We start from the raw sequence: 23,791 nt of genomic DNA on the forward strand, positions 1-23,791 counted from the left end.
TGGGACTCTGACTGAACACAACTTGGGTGGGACTAGGCTTTGGGAAAACATTCAAAACTGGTTTTGAGGATAACTATTTGAGAAAAAAAATGAGGAAAATAATCTCAAGAGATTTATCAGAATACTGACAGCAGGCAACAATCAAAACAGCATAAAACACCAATATTGAACAATTCCCAAACTGTATTGAGATTATTCAGATTTTTCACATATGTGAAGACATTTACTCAGATGGAGGTCCATTTTAACTACTTAAAAGAAACTTAAAATATACATATCACTTCCCAAAGTGACCAAAACACGCTATAAAACACACTATCTGGCAATCTTTGGCTTGTACTACTTTCTGCATCTAAGCACTGAAACCCTTTCTATGGTTCTTGAATCAGTTTAATTGGACCTGTCAGGGCTCTGTAAGGAATTATAACTGGGTATCCTGAAGCACCTGGAGTGGGGTGGGAGAATGGCATGCAGACCCTAAACTGGACTCGACTAAATGCATATGTCATACAAAGAAGACATAAAATTGATAGATACTTGTAAATTGGTTAAAACAGGATGTACCAAAGTGTTACAGGTATGGGGTAGTTCTTTTTAGTATATATTCAATTTAAATTTTAATCACTGACATTAAATATTTTTGGTTTCTGGATTCTCTCTATCATTAATATTGTACAGAAAGAATATTAGTTGAAATTAAAGATAAGGAGTACTAAAAATAAGCTTACAATGAGGCTGTTATTCCTCAAAATACTTTCAACTACTATGACTTGATTCTCATAAGAATCCTGAAAATTATTATGCAGAGAAGATACTATAACCTTAATATTTTAACAATTAAAGGATTTGATCAAGGTTTGATTATTAGTGGGGCTCAAAAAAAGAACGTCAGACATAAGAGATTTTTTTTTTACCAACATGGCCATAAATTAAATTACTATGTAAATTGCTGTAATTTTGTCAATGAGATTGTGAGGTGAACTCAGACATTCAATTAAGATGAATTGGACCTTTTTCTAATAACAAACAGAATATATAGAATAATAATAAAAAACCCCATAGTTATTTTTATTGTAAGCCGACCAATAAAGAAATAAATAATGTTGTTAAACCCTATGTATTTCATGTATCATTTTAGTACCAGTGCCAAAATAGGAAATACTGAATTTAGGGTACAAAGCAAGTCAAGAAATTGTCTGAAATAAATCCAGTAAAGCACTGTATTTGTGGCTTTTTTGTTAATCTATATCATAATCAAAGTTAAGTCTTGTTTTAAATGGGTTGACCTAATTTGTCATGAGAAAGGTATAAACAGAAAGAAATCTATATGGAGAGGTTTGCCACTTATTCCAGATTTAAGACTAATCCATTATGTGACTCAGGATAAATCAACTTCCCTGGCTTCCCTTTCATTCCCCCAAAATGAAAGAGATTGCCTATTCACAATCTCTCAAATCAGCACCATCTATAAGGTTCTGTGAATAGCCGTAAGCCACACTTAAGATAATATATGTGTTCAAATAATCTGTGTAATATTTCCTATTGTTAAACCAATGGAAACCAGTAACTGGGGCAAGGATATTCTTGTTCTATATTATGCAAATTGAGGAAAACAAATACATAATTGTGCATGATAATAAAATTAAGAAAATCAAATATGTTCAAATTAGCAACTTTTCAGTGTAGGGTATTTTAACAAGACATTATTTCTGATTAATATTTCATTCATTTAACATTTTCTCAAGAAATTTTATATTGAGCTCCTACCATAGGACACATACAAGGAATACAGCTTGCCCTGAAATGTGTCTTAGGCATGGTTAGAAGTAATGTATACATCATAATTTGAACACATTAGAAATAAAATACTTGGCAAAAATAAAAGTAACTGTGGTAGGATTCAGTAGAACATTCTCCTGAAGACAATACCTTTAAGTTGGAACTTGAAAAATGAGTGAATTAGACAAAGGGGTGGAGGAGGCAGAATATTCTAGGCATATAGAATAGCATGTGCAAAAATAAAGACTTTCATAAATCTGTGAAGCTCTGATATCCAAGTCTGTACATGCACATCTAGTAAATGAATAATGAAAAACTAGAGTAACCATCAAATGCTCATCAGAATTATATTAATAATTGTACTGTGATCTAAATTAACTTGTGTGCTACAACTGAGAATGCCTTAGTTCATTATCATCTTTTCAAAGAGTGCTTTGGCTTCTCAACTAAGTAAGGAATGCTTGCATTTGTGTTTTTCTGGTTTTAGTGTCCAGACATGATAAGTGTATATGCAATTATTTAAGTAGATTTATGAGTTTGTGGTAAGGTTCAGGGTGTTCCTTGGGAAGACAAACCAGCCTTTCTCATCTGAATCACAAAATTTCTCAATTCCCTTAAGGATGGTTCATAACTAAAATGTTCTAGACTCATGGGAAAAGAGTTGATTCATAACACCATGGATGCCTTAGAGCATTAGGGCTTAATTCCCTTGTGGAATCACCAGTTGACTATTTCATTGCACAACAATGGTGAACACAAAACTTAAAACAATTTCTTCATTTTAACACTAGTCTAAATTCTTTAATTACTCATAATATTCACCCATGGTTATTCTGTGAAAACTGGAAATACTCTTACAGTTGTGGATCACATATAGATACAAACAAGGAGAGAGGAGATATAATGCTGGATTTATTTTCATATACATTCAAATGATCTTGCTTATGTGGGATATTTGGAATTATTATGGTACAAATATCCCTGATTTTCCTTCTCCATCAAGTTTTTGATGACCAAATACATAGTGGAGCTCATACTGCTTTACTAACCCAGAGAACTCATTACTAATATGTAGAGAGTGTGTTACAATTGCATGTATTTTCTCATTGTATTCCTATAATAGCTAGGTAAGCTATTAGGCAATTTACTTGGCAGATGCAAACAATGAAATGCATGGAGTTCAAATGACTTTCTTAAGATTATACATTTAACAGATGTGAAAACCTTATAACACAGTGTTATAATGTGCAAGCCTATGCTGTATTCTATTAATCTAGTGTTTTCAGTTATGAATTTTAAAAATTCAGGATAAGAAATAAATTCATTTTTTAACTCATTTCTTCCTGTTGTTACTGATATACAAGAATTATGTTAGTTTAACTTACACTTATATTTAAAAACACTTAATTTAAAATTTAACTCTTTATAAGATATAAAATATATAATGTGCATTGACCTTTTTTTTGTAAGACACACAGGGGGAAAAATCTACTTCTGGTTTATCGCCCCTTCAGTTTCCTTTGACCTTCACACAACAGAACTACTTATTTATTTTGCAGGAAAGCAAATTTAACTTCTCAGGGAACAGGAGCTCCATGACATCAGCTGCATTAAGTGTGTTCATTTCCTCTAGGGAAGAGGAGAAGGAAAGGAAGCTACAGACACTGAACAATGAAAGAAATTGGAAGACCAGATGAAAGCACTAATCAAAGGAAGGAAGGAGGAGCAGATGGTTTAGGAGGGAGACACGTGGGAATTGGGGGGAAAGGAAGCAATTGGCAAGGAGTGGGCTGAATGCCAAATTTGTGAAGGATCTGGAGGACACTAGGGATTTGGATGGGATATGAGTCAGTTGCTTTTTACCAAAATATCACACCAACAAGGGAAATCAAAGAAACTTGCAAAGATACACAGGATCCAGAAAGGACGGGAAAAAGTTACAAGTAGATAAAATTGCCCCCCCAAATGGTTTAAGTTTGAACTATAGATTTGATGGAAATAAATAACATAAAAGATCATTTCCCTACCATCTAAATTATTTTTTCTTAATCAAGTAAAACACTTAAGACTGCTTTAAGGACAGGTAGGAAGAATAGTAAAAAATTCAAAGACAGCTTATCTCAAAAGAATAATACAAATCATTCGAAAATGTTTATGTCACAAAGGGTTATTATGCCTGATAAGAATTTCAAACATGAAAAGACTAATATCTTTCAAGCTGTCCTTTTTAATACTAAAATAAAATCATTAGAAAAAAATTACAGAGTCGTTAAGAAGAAAATCATCCTAGAATTTCATAATTGAGTCCAGGCAAAACTTACCATGTACACTGTTTTGTATTTACTATGTTTTATTGAATCTACACAAAATTACCAAACCACTAAATCAATTAATTTTTTCTGTAAATTAACTTCCTATTTATTAGATAATTTCTCATAATTGCTTAATCCTTTCAGCCATAACTTTCAAAAAGTGTGCAACTGATGCTTTAAGAAGCTTGTTGATCCACAGCTTGGACTGCTAACTAAAATGTAAATTCAGTTGAATCACTTATTGATTCACAATATCATTTCGGATATCAATTTTTCTTTCCCTAATTGCCAAATTATTACGCTCTGTATATAATCTCTAATAATTTTTTACGTAAAACTTCTAGTCTTTAGAATAAATAATTTCAGTTTATCTGAGCTATAAGATTATAATCTTAGGTTGAATTTGACGATTCCTGTGCCATCTTTTGAGAAATTACTAAACTTACCAAATTTTATAGATCTTTGTTATGCTACAAGATTTCATTACTGGAAATAATATGAACTAATTATTGAAATTAACAAGCCCGATTTCAAGATTACCATAATATCTCCATACCCTTTCAAATAAGACAAAATTTTATAGTGGAAGCTAAGAGACATAGTCATACTGAGTTGAAATTTACATTGACAGCCTATCAAAATCATCATATATGTAGCAAAATCTATAGGACCCTGTAGAAAGTGTTATCAACAAACAAAACTAGTTCCCAAATTGTTGTCCCTCTCGCCTACAAATCAATTTGGAATCAGCTAATGCACTAGCAAACTTTCTCTGACAGTGGTGTCTTTAAGTTAAACATGTCAATATGTACACAGAATGATCTGAATGGGGCTTAGCACATAAGAAGTGGTACGTTAAGTTCCTACTACAACCAACATCTTACCACTAACATCTTGTTTTCCCAGGGAAACTGAATTGTGAGGTAACTGTGCACAACTGGAAATAAAATAGCTTATTCATTAAGTAATCAAGTAAATGAAATGAGATAATATAAAACATTAAATATGCATAAATTCTCAAATACATAATAGCTATTACATTATTGATGTTTGAACAATAACTGTTTCTAAAGCTTTACACGTGTTTGGAAAATTTTAGGTTAAAAATGAAGTACTTTTCAAATTCATTTATGTGATATATTTAAATAGAAGTGCTGAATACAAGCTTTGAAATGTTAACTTGCAACATTCAATAAACATTTCATAGGTATTAAGTACCAAGTGTTGAGAAAGTATTATTATTTCTATCAATATTCACTTAACTAATCTAAAAATGTTTAATTTCTATTCATCAATTATCAGATCTTACACATAAATACATACAACTATCATTTTGTTTTATTGATACAGTGGTATAAATTTGCTATCTCACATTTATTGTATGTTAAGGCAAGTAACATATGTTTGTTCTACAGAGTTTGTGAGGGATTGGTCCCTAGACCCATCTCAGATACCAAAATCTGTGAAGGCTCAAATTGGTGGAGTACTGCATATATATTATGCATAACTTCCTCTATACTTTAAATCTTCTATTGCTTACAATGCTTAATACATTATAAATGTCAGGTACACAGTTATTATATTGTATTGTTTAGGAAATTATGATAAGAAAAAAATCTGTATATGATCATTACAAACACCCCCCCTTTTTTTTTGTTTCTGAATATGTTCAACATGTGGATGGTTGAGTCTATGGATATAGAGGCCACAGATATGGACAGCTGACCACAATTGCTCTTGTTTCATTAATTGTCATGTGGATGTCACTGGGTACCTGAATATTTTAGTTTATAAATACATTTATTATGCATCTAAAAATCAAGGAAATAAAATTTTTATAAGCTATCCTCCATAGCAAATTGACGATTTCCTTCCTTGTCTACGCCTGCAATTCCTGTAGCTACCACTAGAGCATTAGCTTTATAGAAGCTCAACAGACAGAATATCAAACTGATGTCTGGAGTCATTATGAAATTGTGTTGGAATCTCTCCATAACTGCACTAATGTAAAACAAACTGACTTTTTCATTAACATAACCATACTAATAAACATGCAATCTAAGCCAACAATTGTAAAATAAGTTACAAATTTTAATAAACTTTATACCTCTTAACAATGTTTTTACCATGAGTATATTTTTCCTCTCTCTTCACTAATTCCAAAACTTTCATTATTTATCTGACAATTTATCTCTCATTCTATTTAGAAATCCAAAATTATACTGAAGGTTTCCTTGGGCCTTTAATAATGTACATATCAACCTTTATTCTACCTAATCCTGTAAGTGACCATCATCATGAATATTTACAACCTTTTGTAATCTAGGAAAATATTTGTCATGTCAACTTTATAGTAAATTTAACTTTTTACTTAATTCAAGAGTAATTTTCATTTTTTGATTGAGCAGGAAAATATTGTGCACTATTTTTTTAATATTATCATTCTCTTTTTCCACTCCTACAAAATATCTTGAGCTTAAATACAATATTTCCAAAATGTAGTTCAATAAAAGAAGCACATTCCTTCTTGTGCAATTCATAGGAATGCTTTTGTACATCAAAAAGGAAGACTTTATTCCTCTGATTCATCTCTATTGATGAAATATCATTTATTCTAAGTTGCAAACACATGAAGTAAGTCAACTGAAACTAGTCTCTAAGTTAAACTACTTCTGTTTCTAACTATAAATGTAAATATTCATGTCTAAGAAACAACTAGAGGCAAATATTATTTAAGACATCTTTTATTCCAAGAAAAGCTTGCCAGAAGGGTTTTAAAAGATCCTCTTGTCATGTAGAGGAATAAGAAAAGGTGATTTATATATTCTTGGTTTATGATCATCATGGACCTAAAATTTGGCTCAGAATCCAAGCCAACGTATTTTTTAAGAATATAAAAAATACAGGTGCAGCTACAATTCAATTACATTTTTCCCCTTTTTGCAGGGTGTGTCTTTGTTCTCACAGCTGGGAGATGTGTACTTCAAATTTTCAACAAAGAAAGTCACCACATTAAAGATCTCTAGAAATTCCTATAACAAAAACTGTAGCAATAACCATGCAATTTTCAATTGCCTTTCATAAAAATGTAATGTGCTTTAATCTTCTGTTCATTCGTACTCAACACATTTGGCAAAGTACACTAGTAACAGAAATGAAAACAATCATTTGAATACAAAGCTTGGAAAAAAGACTCACATAAAGTATCTGTAACCAACATCTCCTAAGAATTTATTTTCAATTTTTTGAAGTATTAGAAAAAAATTTCAAGCATTCCATTTATGATCTAAGTTTGAAATACTCAATTTTAGTTTTGCCTAAAGGAGGAAAATAAAGCAAAAAACAATTTTGATCTAAATAAAAACACTGACTTTGAAACCAAACTGCCGGTTTTTAATCTATTCATTTCCCCAAATGTATAAATGTGCTTTCTACCTCTAGTGTTTTATCAGTTCAAGAGTCATAATTTATACAAAACACACAGATGGTCACAGAAATAGTAAAAGTTTCAGATGCTACAACTTCCTGGCATATGGAACACTATAGTGGATGATCATTTTGGCAGCATTCAAATGATTTTAAAATTATTTATACATTTTCATCCTGCCATCGTTTCATAGTCATAGGTTATTACAACTCTAAATTGTTTGATTCCCGATTAGAAGTGATTCTTACATTGACTTCACGCTACTCATGTGACTGAGGACTGATGCTTTTTAAATTAGAAGATAGCATCCTTCTAGACAGCAAAAGTAAATAAAGGTATTATAATGAATTAAGCATTTTCACATAAACCATAAAATTTTGTCTCATTCAATATATGATACAGTAGGACATTCCAAGATTTTTTTAAAATCAGATTTACTACAGCAGTTTAAACTGTGAATGTTACAAAAAAACTAATACACACAGATGCACACACAAAACATCCTTCAAAATTAACATGAACCTTTTTAACATATGAGATTACAATCACTTTTATTTTTATATAATTTATGAGATACAGCATAAGAAGGGTCATCCATGATTGACCACCAAGTCAATAATTCCCATGGTTAATTACCAATCTTCATATTACTACCAGCTACAGTTGACTCAGTTACTGCTGATACCTCCTTAAAATGCAATATTGGTGGCTGCCGTCTGGTTTTCTTCCTTTCTCATTGACTAATCCTTCTCAGTTTCTGCTGTTCTTTCTGCCTCTACTCCCTGAGAGCGTGGTCTTAGATCTCTCTTTCTATGAATAATCACTCCCTGGATAATTTCAGTCTCCAAATGATGTACATACACTGATGAGTTGCAAATTCATCAGGATTGGCTGCATTATACTGAGGTAAGAAATTCTCAATGATTTAATGCAGCAACAATTTGTTGCTCATTCATTCCTCATGTTGATCACAGAAGATAGAGGTGGGGCAAAAGCTCTGCTGCACATAATTCAGGGGCTGAAGCTCTCAAAGTGTTCTCTATGTTGTAGCTGCTCCACCTAAAACATGTGGCTTCCCTGTTTGCAGAGCGGTGAAGAAGAGCATTCCTGGTTTCACTCAACTACTGAAAATTTCTTTATTTTTCACTTAGAGCCCATAAATCTGAAATAGTCAATTAGGTCTGCTCAAGATCTCAGGAGACAGGGAGGATGACATAGGAATGAGTACTCACATATCTACCACAACTTAATTTTTTCTCCTGCTTCAACCTCAACTCTGAATTTCTGATTTACATATCCAACTGCCCATTTGACTTGGATATGTATAAGTATTTCAAAATTCTCTTGTCAAAAACAATCCCTGGTATGTCCTGCCCCAAATCTTCTTCTATAATCTGCATGACAGTTAATAACGTCAAGGGAATGGGTTTATGGCTCAGCAGTAGAGCACTCACTTCGCATATGCAAGGCACTGGATTTGATCTTCAGCACCACATAAAAATAAATAAATAAATAAAGTTATATAAAAAAAGATGTCAGCACCTTTTCACTACCCAGGCCAATCAATGAAGGCAATGCTTGACTTTTCTTTTTTTCCATAAGCCATATCTAATCCATTAGCAAATACTGTTGGCTGTTGCTTCTCAGTTTAGGTTGACTCTAATCACTCCTCAAAACCTCCATTCCTAGCAGACCAGTTAAAACCATCATTTCCCTCTTGCCCTGATTAACAAAACTCCCACCTGGCTTTCCTGCCACTGACATTGCCACCTATTGTGTGTTCAGAAAAAGCAAAGGCTTTTTCTGAGAAACCTCTGATTCTTCCCATTTTACTTAGAAAAAAAGCTATTCACAATGCCTATAAAGTCCTATGCAATCAGCTACCTCTCCCCACATGACACTATCTCCTACAAATCTCTCTGTTGTTCCCTGCATTCAACCCACACTAACTTAGCACTTAAGTGACAGTGTTAGTTGCACCTCACCTTAAGGTATTTGAATGTTCTGCTTTGTCTGCAAGAACACCTTTTTTCCTGAAACTTGTAGAGTTTCTTTCCTCATTTTTTTTCCATTTTTTTATATGAGACATTCTCTGATTGGGCTATTGAAAATTTCAATCCCTACTGGACCTCTAATGAATCCCTCTATCTATTGACTCCTTTATTTTTCCAGGACTCGTTATACTGTATCATACTACATATAACATTTAATTAGTATAGTCTGTATATACACTTTTAGAATGTAAACTCCACAAGGGCACTCACCAATTTTGGTCTAATCATACATCCGGGGCATTGAGAATTTTGTCATTAATTTATATTGAAAACAAATAGGTAATCAGGAAAGACATAAGGGAAATCAGGGATAATAATGGTTTCAATGTGTTTGAATTATTAAGGCAGAGAAATGGGAATTACAGATGATGATCATTAAATGATCTGGAATACTTGTTTAAGGATAGAATATTCTTATCTTAATTGTGCATAAACCCAAATGGAATTTGTTATCACTAACAAGAGAAGCATTTGTTCCTACACCCTCTATTCCCCTGTGCTATGGGCTTCATTTCCCATAACCAACTTTTCCACATGTAGTTTTCACTTTGACATGTGACTTTTCAACACCTCTTAAATGCAGAGCTGAGTCATCCTCACCCCAGTCTCTAGAATTTCAAAAATCCACTGAGGCTCATTTTAATTCAAATCAGTGCAGAAAAAAAATGCTTGGTTGTCTTTTAAGGTCCCTAAAACTTTGCCACAACCTTCTCTTCTTTCCTCCTATTTAATTAGCACACTCATCAGTTAACTGGTTGTGCAGAAATAGTGCAGGCATTTAAAAGATTTATGTTATAGCTGTGTTCTTCAACAAATTTAGCAGTGACCTTTACTCACACACATATTCTTCTAGGGAACTTTGATTCTTTGTAAATGAATTCACAATGGACAGATATCAGTGCATGCAGAACAAAAGGGAAAGTGTAAAGGGTAATATTTTACAATCATAGAATCAATGAAAACTTGGTTGATGGAGGTGTGTTAGTGAACACCTACCACTACAGAACAAGCAATGAAGTCACACAGAAGCACTGCTATCAAGAAGAAAACACACAACCTACTACATATCATGTAATTCTCTACTTAGATCAGAGCAGGAATTCAAAATTCAATCACCTACTCTCACAGTTTTCTTTTATGAGATAAATTCATCATTAACCCTCATGACGAATGAGATTTTATTTCTCAGAAACAATATCAAACTCTATGGAACAGAAAAGCAATTTTAAAAAGAGACAGAGGTATAAAAAATCCTAAAGTGACTTAGGAGACCTCCTGGAAACATACTACATAACTAAAAATTTTATGAGAAACACTTTTAATGGTAATATGTGGAAATGTTATAAGCCCTGAGTTACAATAATAATTAAGTCTACATAAAAGTGTTAACTCCAAGACATTAAAATTGAAATTATAGTTTCACTTTTACTGATCTTTAAACTAAACACCGTGCATTTTCTTCACTTATTTTCATGTCTACAGAGAGAGAATTGAAATATATTTATTTTAAGGAAGAATTGAAAAATGAGAGCTAATGCTAGTCTTCATCTAAGAACCTGCTTTGTGGATCAGGGTGAAGATGTGTACAGTCAAACCTGAAGATGGTCCTGCTATTGGTTAAGTACTTACAGTTATTCTTTCATCTTTGTCATCCAGTGGAGAGCCATCCTTCTTCCAGGAGATGGTGGGCTCCGGATGGCCTCGTGGAGGCTGGCATTCCATGACAGCAGGCTCCCCTACTGCCACCATAACATCGGAGGGGTTTTGTCTGAAGTCATCCCGTAGTACTGTAGGAACAAAAATAAATCATTGCACTCAATAGTGACACATGCAATCCTTATCTCTGCACTTCAGCAAAAGAGACATTTACTATAATAAATTACTACTATTAGCTATCACAATGCAGCTTGAAGAATATCTACTTACAGACAACTTCAATGTAATAAAGATATTTGGCCTTAGCATGCACAGGAGGGGTAATCTGACATTCTTCAAAGGCCAGTGGGTGAATGTAGTCTGGGGCCTAGTGCCTTCACAGTTAGCATTTGAGTTCATTTTAACTTCCATTTCTTTGCTGCCTACTGCCTATATTTTTTCTTTCAAGATGCTAATGATTATAGTTCTTTTTACTTATCAAGATGATGCTCTCTACAGTTAAATAAATTAGGTATACATACAAACAAAATATTAAAAGGAAAATAAAGATAATTCAAAGCATTATTAATTGAAAGATGTTACAGATACCTCAAATTAATGTTCAAGATTATATTAGCATTATAACTTAAATGTATATATTAATAAAAAATGAAAGATATTATTAACTTATATAGTATCAACCCTATAGTTTAGAGGCGTGAACAATTCATTACTGTAATCTCAACTGGACACTAATACAGTATTAAGCTCCTATAAGATAAGCAGTGTTATTCACTTTGTGACTGTAGGAATAAAATGTGAAAAATTAAAACAATATGTGTTCATGAATACTTCATATGGTAAAATTGTCCTCAGTATCTTGATAACATCGAACCATCTCAAATTAGTTGGCATCAGTAAGTCCTAAATCACAACTCTGTTGTTTGCTTGAACACATTCTTGATGATCTCTGTTTCCCGATTTACAAAACTGATATGGAATATATACTTCATTGAGGTCTAATGAATAGTTAACTTCCCCATCTTCAAATCCTTGATCCTGGGTGTAACAGAATGTGACCCATTGTAGAAGCTCAATTTAAGACAGTGCTTAAAATGTTTATAGGTATATTAAGATATACATTATGATAAATATTATTTATCTTTTAAAATAAATTGCATTGTAGATTTGATACTACAATTGTACATTGGAATGGATGTATTTCCATACTAATGGCATTTAAAAATGTTTTCAAAGATGAAGCACTACAATGTGAAAAACTTATACTCAAACCAGTATTTCAAACATTACTCTTAAATTTTAGTTTCAAAGCCTCAGATTAATAGGTTTTCCAAAGGCTCTATTTTCCTATTTCATTTCTTGAATTTTGTTCCTCTATACCTACTGAACACATGCATATATCTTAGTAAGCCATAGCACATACTCAAAGCAGTTCTTTAATTAAAATATTGAGACAATTTGGGCAGACTATGATTATGCTAATGCCTGGAAAATACTTGCTTCACTATCTTTGGAAAAATAGTAAAAGAAAAAAAGACATGGAAATATGACTGTACCAAGCTGTTGTGATTCTAACATCATACACTATTAATAAATTATACACTATCAATAAAATATAGACAAAAAAGTAAGATTTGTTGAAATAAAAACTCTAGCTACCTTTAACACATAATTTAAAAAAAAACAGACTATTAAGAATTTCATTATTTATAAGCTTAGACTATTATTACATGTTAAGAATGTACTACAAAAAATGTAAATTTTTTAAAAAAAGCAAATGAGTTAACGTTAACAAGCAACATGTATGTTTTGCTGGATAAAATTATTAATTTATGATAACACATCTGAAAAGCTTTAACACCCCAGAAATACCCAAACTAAAATATTTTTCAAGTAAAAGTAAATAATTTGCACAATTTTTCAATTTGTTAGGCTTTAATCCAACTTGGTAATACTATATCTTATTTACAAATTGAGATCACATCACAAATAAACTAATGAATAATAAAATGTCTTGCAAAATATCAAAGGGCTATGTCAGATAAATCAAGCTATTTTTTCATTTATTATGTTATTGGGACTTTTACAGTATATAATGAAAAGCTAACAAAATGTAATCCATTAAAGATTGTTGCTTAGATAATGCTCATGTAATTATTTTTGCAGCTGTAAAACATAAAACTCTAGCACTGCCTATGGCTACAGGCAATCCTGCATAAAACTATGAATTTAAGATTTTTCTCCTCTCTTTCATAAAAGCAATATTTCTTTCTTATTATACTTGCCCTGAACATTTTATTTTGAGAAAAAATGGTATGTGTCACATTATAAAATGATATGAAGCCTTAGTTAAATTGTTGAATTTTCTTAACACATGTGTATATTTAATTCATTAAAATAAAAATAAAATCTATGCAATTGGCAACAGTATGGAAGAAAAAATTTTAACATCCATATGTAGACCCAAATTCAGATCTTTTTAAACATCTCTCATTTCCTTCTCTAACATTTATCATAATCAGTCTATATTTTGTAATGTTTCTCAATTTTAACAGTATAAAAAATTAAATTTTAATTTTTAATTTGGGACTATATTTTTTTAAAAAAGGTCTCACTATTAATTTGAAAAAGAGTAAACAACATACATAGTATATTCAAGTACATGTCACCTAAGAAGGTGTTAAGACATAGTCATTCTAATATTGTAACCAGATTATATTTCTTCCATATTTATGAAGTTTTATGGGTAAAAGCTAGTGCATATAACACAGCTCAAATGATTTCCATTTTTTCCTTTGTTAAACAGAAAAAACAAAATCTAATCATTTATCTTTCTGAGAAGATTTATACCGATTTTAATACAATTTGAAAATAATAAAAGCTTTTTATCAGAAAAGAAAAATATTGGTGGTGTGCTAGAAACCTATCTGTAATGCTGAGAAGATAAGAGGAAAAGTAGAAAATAATATGTAAACGTAAACTGTTCCAAAAACAATGGAGGCATTAATTTATTAAAACATTCTGTAGAAACATTATAAAAAGTTAGAACTGAAAGAAATGAAACATTATAGAACAATATAGTAGCTGACAATATCAAATTCATCCCCAAACTAGATATAATGGAGTGTCAGGAAATTGCCACTTGCTAGCCTATGTGATTTGTCTGAAAAAAGACAAGAGGAAAACACAGGTATTCTTATTTCCTGAGCAGTACCCTTGGCTTTCTAACCATGTCCTCATTGTCCTGTACAAAACATTTCTCTGACCAAATACACTGTGTTTCTAATGGATTTGATCCAATGTGGCTCACAGCACCACCACAGAAGGCTTGTCCTATGATGTCTCTACATCGCTGCACCAGGGTCTCATAACTCTATCCAGTCTTGATGGGCTCAAGTGCTCCTCAAGTTAATCTTGTCCCCTAATCATGTGTTCAACATCTGCAAACTATAATGCATTCAATTTCATGAAACATAGAATCTCATTGCACTTAGGAGCCTCAGGAGTATGTGGTACAAATTTTCTGTTTTAGAAATTAATAAACTAAGACTTTCATGGGTAGAGGAACATGTCACAAAGGTAATAAAAATGATGAAGATGATTTAGCAAAATGATAATGTTAATGATGGTGGATGTTTAACAAATGTTTACTGTATAAGAAACCATACTAAGTATCAAATTACTTAATCCCCAGAACAAGCTTATGATAAAATGAGTTTATTAGTTTCATTACACAATGAGAAATATTTAAAAACTTAGTGGCCAAGTTAGAATTCAGGTCTCTAGTATGACCAGATCTCTAGTTAGAATTCAGATTTCTAGTTGTCTACCTATCTGGTCTTAACACAGAGTTCACAATTCTAAGTACACAAGTATATGATATAATTAGTATTTCAATCTCTTTCCAATGAAACAGAAATTAAGTGAGAAATTTCCCTCTTAATAGTCATATGTTTATCTTATTCTGCATTCTTGAATTTTCTCAGATTTTCCATATTTGGAAGAAGATACTTGACATTCACAGCATATTGGGAATCAGAATTCATTATTCAGAATACACATGATGTGTTACTTATTATCAATGACTCATATTTTACCACAAAATGAACAGACTGTACAATAATAATCATTTTAATTAAATATGGGCATTTAATTATCCGTAGGTATCTTGGGGAAAACAAAGGGAGATAATAACACAGTCTTGGATTTTTTTTCTGCTTTACAAACTACCTCATGAATGCAACCCTGCAGCAAATAGTAAACTTGTTGACTAGGAAGAGAAAAAAATCAATGAAACCCTTAAAAAGCACAGAGTTTATTGGAAAAGAAAATAAATGAAGTGTATTCCTAAAGACAACTCTATAGATATTTAGTATGCCTCTACTACAATGTGTCATATAATTATTTTTAAAATTATTAAGCATATACCTAGTCCTTAATTTTAGTAGAGAATATGTTAGTCATTTTTATAGTCCTTTTAGTTCTCTGTCTGAATTCCAATTTACATGTTGATAAGAAGAAATGCCAATTAATTTCAAAATAACTATAATTCTCTCTCATTTAAAATATACATTGGGCACATTTTTTGTACCTGACAGTTATGCTACAATTCTTGCATTTCCCTTGCAGTGAAATACATGTTAAATGCTGATATTTGTAAAAAAAAAAACAAAAAAAAAAAAACAATCTTAATATCCACCTTGTATGGAAGGGCAATGCAACAGGATTTTGTTGCAGATTATTCTGAATTCACATATATGTTTGGGAGCTGGATAAGAAAGTACAAGCATTTTTACAAGCATTATTTGCATTCTTGCATTGTAGTTGTTGCCATTTATGCTAATATTCCTATGTACATATATGAACCATGTGCTTAAAACTTCTTCAAATTTCTTGAATAATTCTAATCTTTTAAAAATATTTCAACAAGAATACAAATGTACAGAAAGAGAACCCATTAGAAATGAAAACTAAATAATCACATTTAAAATGATATTCTGAGAAGTGTTATTCATTTACCTTACACCATCATCTTCTAAGGCTAAGAAATTTGTTTTTTAAAATAATGCATGCATCTACTGAAGGGCACCTAGGTTGGCTCCATAGCTTGGCTATTATGAATTGTGCTGCTGTAAACATTAATGTGGCTGCAGGATGATAGTAGGCTGATTTTAAATCCTTTGGATATATACCATGGAGTAGGATAACTAGGTCAAATCGTATTTCCATTCCTAGATTTTTCAGGAACCTACCTACTGTTTTCCAGAATGACTGAACCAATTTGCAGACCCACCCTAGGGTATGAGTATACCCTAGGTGCCTTTTAACCGATGAATGGATAAAGAAAATGTGGTGTATAATACACAATGGAATCTCACTTGGCCATAAAGAAGAATGACTTTACAAAATTTTTTGGTAAATGGATGGAACTGGAGAATATCGTTCTAAGTAAAATAAGTAAGTCCTAAAAAGTCAGAGGTTGCATGTTTTCTCTGATATGTGGAAACTCATGAGGTGTTGGGGGTGGGTTGGTAAAAAAAAAAAAGAAAACATAGAAGAAAGATCAGTGGATCACTCCATTGTCTACCAATGAGGAATGAAGAGAAGGGAAAAGGAATGGGATAGGGAAAGACAGTAGTGTGAATCTGACCTAACGTTCCTATGTACATGTATAAGTATACCACAGTGACTCTCATGATCATGCACATCCACAAGATAATAGTTTAAAAAAAAAACTATAAGAGCAAAAAGATCAGTAGAGTAGGGGGGCAAGGGAACAGGAGGTGGGAAGAAGGAATGGGAAGAAGAAGTAAGGGGGACTGAATTAGAACAAATTATAGCCCATACTTTTATAATTATGTCAAAATAAATTATATTGTCATATATAACTAAAAAGAACCAATAATTTTTTAAAATGATACATGTAGACATCATTAAGAAGTTATGATTTAATAATGATTATTTCCTAAAGAAACACATATACTTTTTAAAATTTGAGATTGAATATTCTTTGAATATTCTTCAATAATTATGTCATCTTCTACTAGTGTTTTTTATAGAATGCCACTTTATTTTAAAACCTTAAATTATACTTTGGTTAAGACTGTGAAAGAAAATATGCTGGGAGAATGGGAGAAGCAATTATTTTCTTAACTACCAGAAGTTTTGAAGGTTTCACAAACCTCTTATGCTTTATCCTAGGAAAGCAGTACTTTTTTTTAACTCAAAAATTACACATTCTGAATGTCATATAAGAGGGATAGATGTCAAACATCACTCAACCTTAGAGAACAGTGAATACAAACTATTGTAAATGGAAAGAGATGCTATTACGAGAATAAAGGAAGCCAGTGTAATTTGTTTCTTTATATGAGGTATAACAGCAGAGCAGCTCACTTAAACATGGCTGTATGAGCTGTTTTTCTGCTGGGCTATGACAGTGAGGGTATGTCACAGCCAGTCTTGTTCTTTGTTTCTTTGCAATAGTGGAAATGGAATCTAAGGCCTGGCGCATACTAAGCAAGCACTCTAATACTGAGCTACATTCCAGACCCACCCCTAGTCCTTTTGTTTAGACTTACTTCCAGATTTGGTCTAATTTAAAGCCACATTTCCATTGTGCAGAAACATGGGTGCCATTGTGACACTTCCTTCATTGCATACAGTAGAGCATAGTCCCTAGTGTTTATTACAGTGTCACTAAGTCATGAAGACAAACAAAAGTTTGGCATCCTGTATGTAAGTTAAAGACTGTCACATATTCCAGAGAAAAGTAGACATTAGTAAGAAACAACATTCAAACAGTTAATATTCAGCAGACTTGAACACCTTGAGATCATAAAAAAAAAATGTAACACCAAATTAAGTCCAATAGGTAGAATTATACGCCTGACTTTAAAGATGCCAGTAACTTAGTAGATGTTTGCATTTTACACTTTTGGATATAAATTGTAAGTAAAATGGATTTATTAATGAAAAAATGCAAAATTTATAGAAAACAATTAGGTTCCTATACTGTTGTAATCATGAATGAGTTAGAAAACAGAAGTCAAGAATTTCAGAATCACAACAAATTCTTCCACTATTCTGTGACTTTAGTTAGGATATTCATAATGACTCAGTTATTTCCATACAAAACAGAGAGTTTTTACACTCTATCTTGATAGGGTTATTATGAAAACTAATTATTTAATGTTTGTACAGGACTTGCCATTTTTATGGTACATTACATCTGCAAAGAAGTATTGCCATTAGTCACTATGTAAGGAATTGCCAATTTTTTCAGCTGCCAGTACAAATGGAAAGGAGGACAAAGAATGCTATTGATGAGGGTTTCTAAGTGCCAGAGCAAAAGTCACATTCAGGAGTAGCCCAGCAGGGTTAAAAAAACACAGACAAAATGAGATATCTGAGCTATGGGACCCTGATTAGGAGCAGGACAGGCATGCATTCTTTCTTTTACATTTAGCACCCTGCCCTGAGAGAGTCCTGAATCAAAAGACTATACTTCTGTATTTATTGCCCAGCTCTTTGTATCTGAAGGTCAGGTCCATGAGAACAGGGTTGTCTTTATCACCTCTGTATCTCCAGTACCCTGAACAATGTCCAAGACACAGCATACATCAGAGAAAGCTTAAAATACAGTTTCTACATGTTGGGTACTGGGTATGAATCATGGCTTAACTTGGCACAAGTCCTATGCTCGTGGTCCTTGAGGTCTGTAATGTGGGGGTAAACAGACAATATTCAAGTTAACCCAAGCACAAAGACAGGATTATGATACATGCCATGAAGGAAAAGGATAAGAATTATAAGAAACATAATTTCGATAGGAAGTAAGGCACCCTGAGGAAGGAACAACTAAGCTGAAGCCTGAGAAATGGGGAAAACATCCCAAGGAAGCACACTGCAGGCAAAGCAAATAATCTGGTTTGAGGAGATACACTCAAGGGAATTTTAAAGATGTCGACCCTATGTAGTGAGTCAGGTGGAGAGCAATGTGTGTGACATGAGTTTGACAGTGAAGGTAGAGCCCACACTGAAGTCTTAAGCAAAGTGATTTTAAGATGGAATTATATTTAAATGCTTGTCCTGGCTGTCCTGTGAATGAAATGAAGAGGGAAGCAAGAATGGAAGGAGATGCCATTTCACTTCCACAATGGAGGAGAAGGGAGTATCCAAATCTAAGGGTTCTTCAGAAAAGGCTGGAAAGTCACCAGTAAGAAACAACAACAAGGTAAACTGTGCAACAGCTCATACCAAGTGTCAGTGCTGTTCCAAGGGATGTATGAGTACTAACTCCTTTAATGTTCATAGTGAACTAATCAGTGAGGACCATTATTGTTTTCATTTCATACCTAGGTGGAGTGACTTAGGACAGGTTGAATATTTTTCTCCAACTCCTTTACAGGTGTATAATATGCAGTCAGCCAATGATAAATTTGGAATATGGGCCTGAATTCTGTTGGCTGCAACAACATGAACTTTTAGCACTAAACTCTATTGGTCTTCTAGAACTCATACTTTGGTGGCTGACATGAGAAATCCACTTCTGGTCATTTCAAAATACATCCAGCTGAGGAATTTCTGTCACTTTAAACTGAAGTGCAGAGGAGTGTCATTCCTAGCATTTCAAATAATTCCTTAAAATAATTGTGCACTATGATAGCTCATAAAATCACAAATTTATACCATCTCTGTACAACCTCCCACACTTTGACTCCCACCTCCAGCTGCAAATGAGGACTCACAGTCAGGAGAGAAGGACAGGACTCAAGGTTGTCTGAACTACTGGACATGCATGAGATTAGATCCTCACAACAAATGCTTTCACACTTTATTTTGATAAACACATATATTTTTTAAAAGTGTCTGAAAATATTAGAATGTTTTCTAATTTAAAATATTTGCTGGGGAACAAAGGTGGCTGGGGGTGGGGGAATATACACAAGTGCTCCTTCATCCTCTGAAGCCCAGGAGGAGGGTTAAAGGCCGTTTTCAGATTTTATTGGGGGATAGGAGGGAAAGAACAATCTCAAGGGAGAAACATTCTCACAGTTTAAAATGATCTCATTAAAACCTCACTAGCAATTGTGGAGGACCAGAGAAAATAGCTATTAGATTTAAAAAAATACTGTTCTCACCAATGTATCTTTGTGCATCTTTGTGCAGCATAATTAATGCTGCCAGTTATAACATTTTCCTCCCCAAGCCCAAAGGAATATTTCGGTGAGAGCAGGAAAAAACAAAACAAAACACCAAGTCTAAATAGCACACACAGGGACATATCATCTAGACAAAAATGTCTTTAATTGGTGACAATCTGCCCTATATCACTATTACTATTCCTGAACATAATAACTTTCAGATCTGTTCATTCCTTGTATCTTGCCCTATCACAGGCTGTCTAGGGCTTCAGCATGATAATGCGGAGTACCTAACAGGGCTTTCAATCTCCAAGGAACATAACAAACATGCAATTGTGAAGCTGTGTGAGCTGCCTTTTCCTTAACAAACTACAGAGCTCTTGGGAGAGTCCCAGCAGCCTCCAGCTTCTTTGGCAGACAAGGCTGAAGACCCCCTTCTGCTGAGCACTGGAATCATACTAACAAGCCCTGACTGAAGGTACTAGGGATTAAATTAGTAGAAAAGCAAATCATTTTACAAATTGTATCAGTGATGCTATCTATATAAATAACTGTATTTTTATGAAATATACAACCTATTTATCCTCAGGAATAGTAGAAGCAAAAGAACTAATATGGAACACAAACTAACTCAAGGAGAAAAAAAAGGCTCTATCAAAGTAAAAATCTTGAAGCACAAATCATTCTTAAATGTTATTTGCACGTGTTTATTTTTATATCAGATCTTGGAAGTGGAACGGTTCCAATGGAGGGAAATCCCATGCTATAAAAAGCAGGTCTTCCACAGTTCTCACCTGAACTTCAAAGTCTCAGGTGAGTTTATTTATGGCCAAACAATTGCAACTAACAATGGCAGGTTAAAGGTGCACAACAGAAAGACCATAGCCAGCTCTGAGAACAGGAGAAGCTCTAGCTCTCTCCCTGGAGCTCCTGGCTCACACAGAAGAGAGGCTCCTGCAGGAAGTGTGATGGAAGTTCGTATGTTTTCAAAGACGCTGAAGAATACCCTCACCCATGATGGCCTGGTAGAGGGACATTTTTAATTTGCCAAGGAATTAGCACAAACACCTGGCCTACTGTGATATGCTTGTATCCAAATGTAAAGAGCTCATGCATGTCAAGTTGGTGGGTTCTGATCCACAAATCAAACTAGACATAAAGTTGATGATGAGCTACCAGAGGGATGAGTAGGGCTCTGTAAAATGGACACAGGGAAAACACTACCAAGTGGTTTGCTGCAGTTATCACAGCTATGGAGTATTTGAAAAGATAAGGAATCTCAAACCTAAGATGTCCTCAAAGACTACTTCAAATGCAAGAAATGAACAAACAAAAAAACCAGGGTTATCAACAAAAGGAGTTAGAGAAAGAGAAAAATTAAAAAAAAAATTAAAAATCACTGGTCAAAGTTGGCTCCTACAAAAGTTCTAGATTATTTCATATCATAGACATTGAGTTAAAAAATAAATCTTCTGTGACTCTTCATAATTCTGTACATCAATGAACTATAAAGACCATTGTGATTAAATGTCTACTCTACATGTTTAAAGATGTACTTGGTCCTTCACATCTCCAGATTTAGCATCCATACACTCAACCAGCTATAGATCAAAAATATGGAGAAAAAACCTGCATTTGTACCAAACATGTACACTCTCTGTTGTTATTCACTAAATAAAAGAGTATAAAACTATTACATAGCATTACATTATACTATGCATTATAAGTAATCTATAGGAGGATATGTGTAGGTTTTATGCAAATGCTATACTCTTTTATCTAAGGGATAGGAGAATCTGAATACTAAGGGAAATGGATGCCAAGGAATAGCATTATATATGCACAGCCTCTTAAAGTTGTAAATTTCAGTGTTCATTTTCCTCTGTGAATTTACATTTCCACTCAACTCCTACCCAATTTTATCCTCATACAAAATGATTTTATATACTTGAGAGATCTGTTACTTTTGCTCATGGATCACCCAGTCCATGCTGTCTGGGATACTGAGGAACAGGGCACATGCTCCTATATTTGTTGCCCTTAGGCTTTTTACACCTCTAAAGGTGCACAACAGAAAGATCTGAATCTCTGAATGGCCTTTCATTTGTAAAAATGAATGAAGTAAAAGAATGAAAGTCAAGATGGGAAAAGAGAATCATGAAGCAAGGACATTTTAGGCAAACCAGTTTTAGGAATGACATATTGAGGATGGTGAGAATTGGAATGATGTAAAATCATCATGCCTGTCCATCTTTGAAACCTATGGGTACCTACCTGGTAACCACCACCCCCTAACCAAGGCCCCCACTCCCACTAATCAAGTCATGGGCTTCCAAGAAGATGGCCAGTCATCCCTGTTTTAATTGCAGCCACAACCTAAATGTCAGTGTATTTGGCAACTCACAAATAAACAGCAATTAACTTTGAACAAAATTTTGGTTAAATTTCATAATTGGAGCTGATTCTTCTATGTGTTATATTTTAATCATAAAATTTACAGAAAACCAATACAAACCAAACATAATTAGTTATTTTAATTATTGAATTTGGTAAATTATCTAAGGTCTACAGATCAAAGAATAGTTTTAATATGATAAATAGTCAAAATGGGAATCAAACAAGAACTAGGTCAGATGTATTGGGAGGTGGAAGGTGGGGGTGTGCTTTCTCTGGAGAGTTTAAGGTCTCTGCTTCTAATGAAGAACAAATGGTTCCTAAGTCCAGTTTAGCTGACCAGTTTTTTTTTTTAATATATCCTACAAGCAATTTAAGGAACTATAAAACTATTAGCAACTTCAGGGGAGGAAAAAAATACAAAGAAACCTCTGAGTTTCTTTGCAAAGCTGGCAAGCTTTGGATTACTTTTCTCCTTTAACAGATCCCAGTTGGAATAGCAACATTTCTTGTAAATTAAACAAATGTATAATGTTTTATTTCTCCTAAAGTAGCAGCTGTAACTTCTGTTTTCTTGACTGCTATTTTATTTATTTATTTATTTATTATTTTCTACTTACTGAAAGGTGTTTCTGTTTCTACCAAACAAAGTTTATAATGGGTCAATAAAATCTGATCATCACAAAACTTTGTCTATATTTTAAATATGTTGATAAACCTGTTTCTTAAATAATTGATAGGCTCTTTTGGCATATATGTATAATGTAAATTTCCTTTATATATTAGCAACTCTTTCAGTTAGAACTGCAATGAAAACTAAACAAAAAATAATTTTATTAGCCATCTATTCTTTTTACTATAATACTATATTGATTATTAGATTATGATATTAATTATTAGAGGGAAAGGTAGAATAACTGGAAATTGATAGTGTTTAACTTTCTTAGCTGCAATTACTGATACTTAATTTTGACAAAAGAAAGCACAATTGGTGACATTATATTTTAAAACATGAATTAAAAT

At 33.0% G+C, this 23,791-nt stretch overlaps 1 protein-coding gene across 1 annotated transcript in view; it reads right to left on the bottom strand.

The window, feature by feature from the left end:
• The window catches only part of LOC144250944 (roundabout homolog 1-like), a 186,620-nt gene extending 168,878 nt beyond the window's left edge, over positions 1–17,742 (bottom strand). Inside the window, 2 exon segments of the mRNA XM_077794110.1 lie at positions 11,202–11,359; positions 17,625–17,742. Of these exon segments, the coding sequence (XP_077650236.1) occupies positions 11,202–11,359; positions 17,625–17,742 (276 nt within the window).
• Positions 17,743–23,791: the final 6,049 nt, after the last annotated feature.

Source organism: Urocitellus parryii, chromosome Y, assembly GCF_045843805.1.
Source record: "Urocitellus parryii isolate mUroPar1 chromosome Y, mUroPar1.hap1, whole genome shotgun sequence".
Classification (NCBI taxonomy): Eukaryota; Metazoa; Chordata; class Mammalia; order Rodentia; family Sciuridae; genus Urocitellus; species Urocitellus parryii.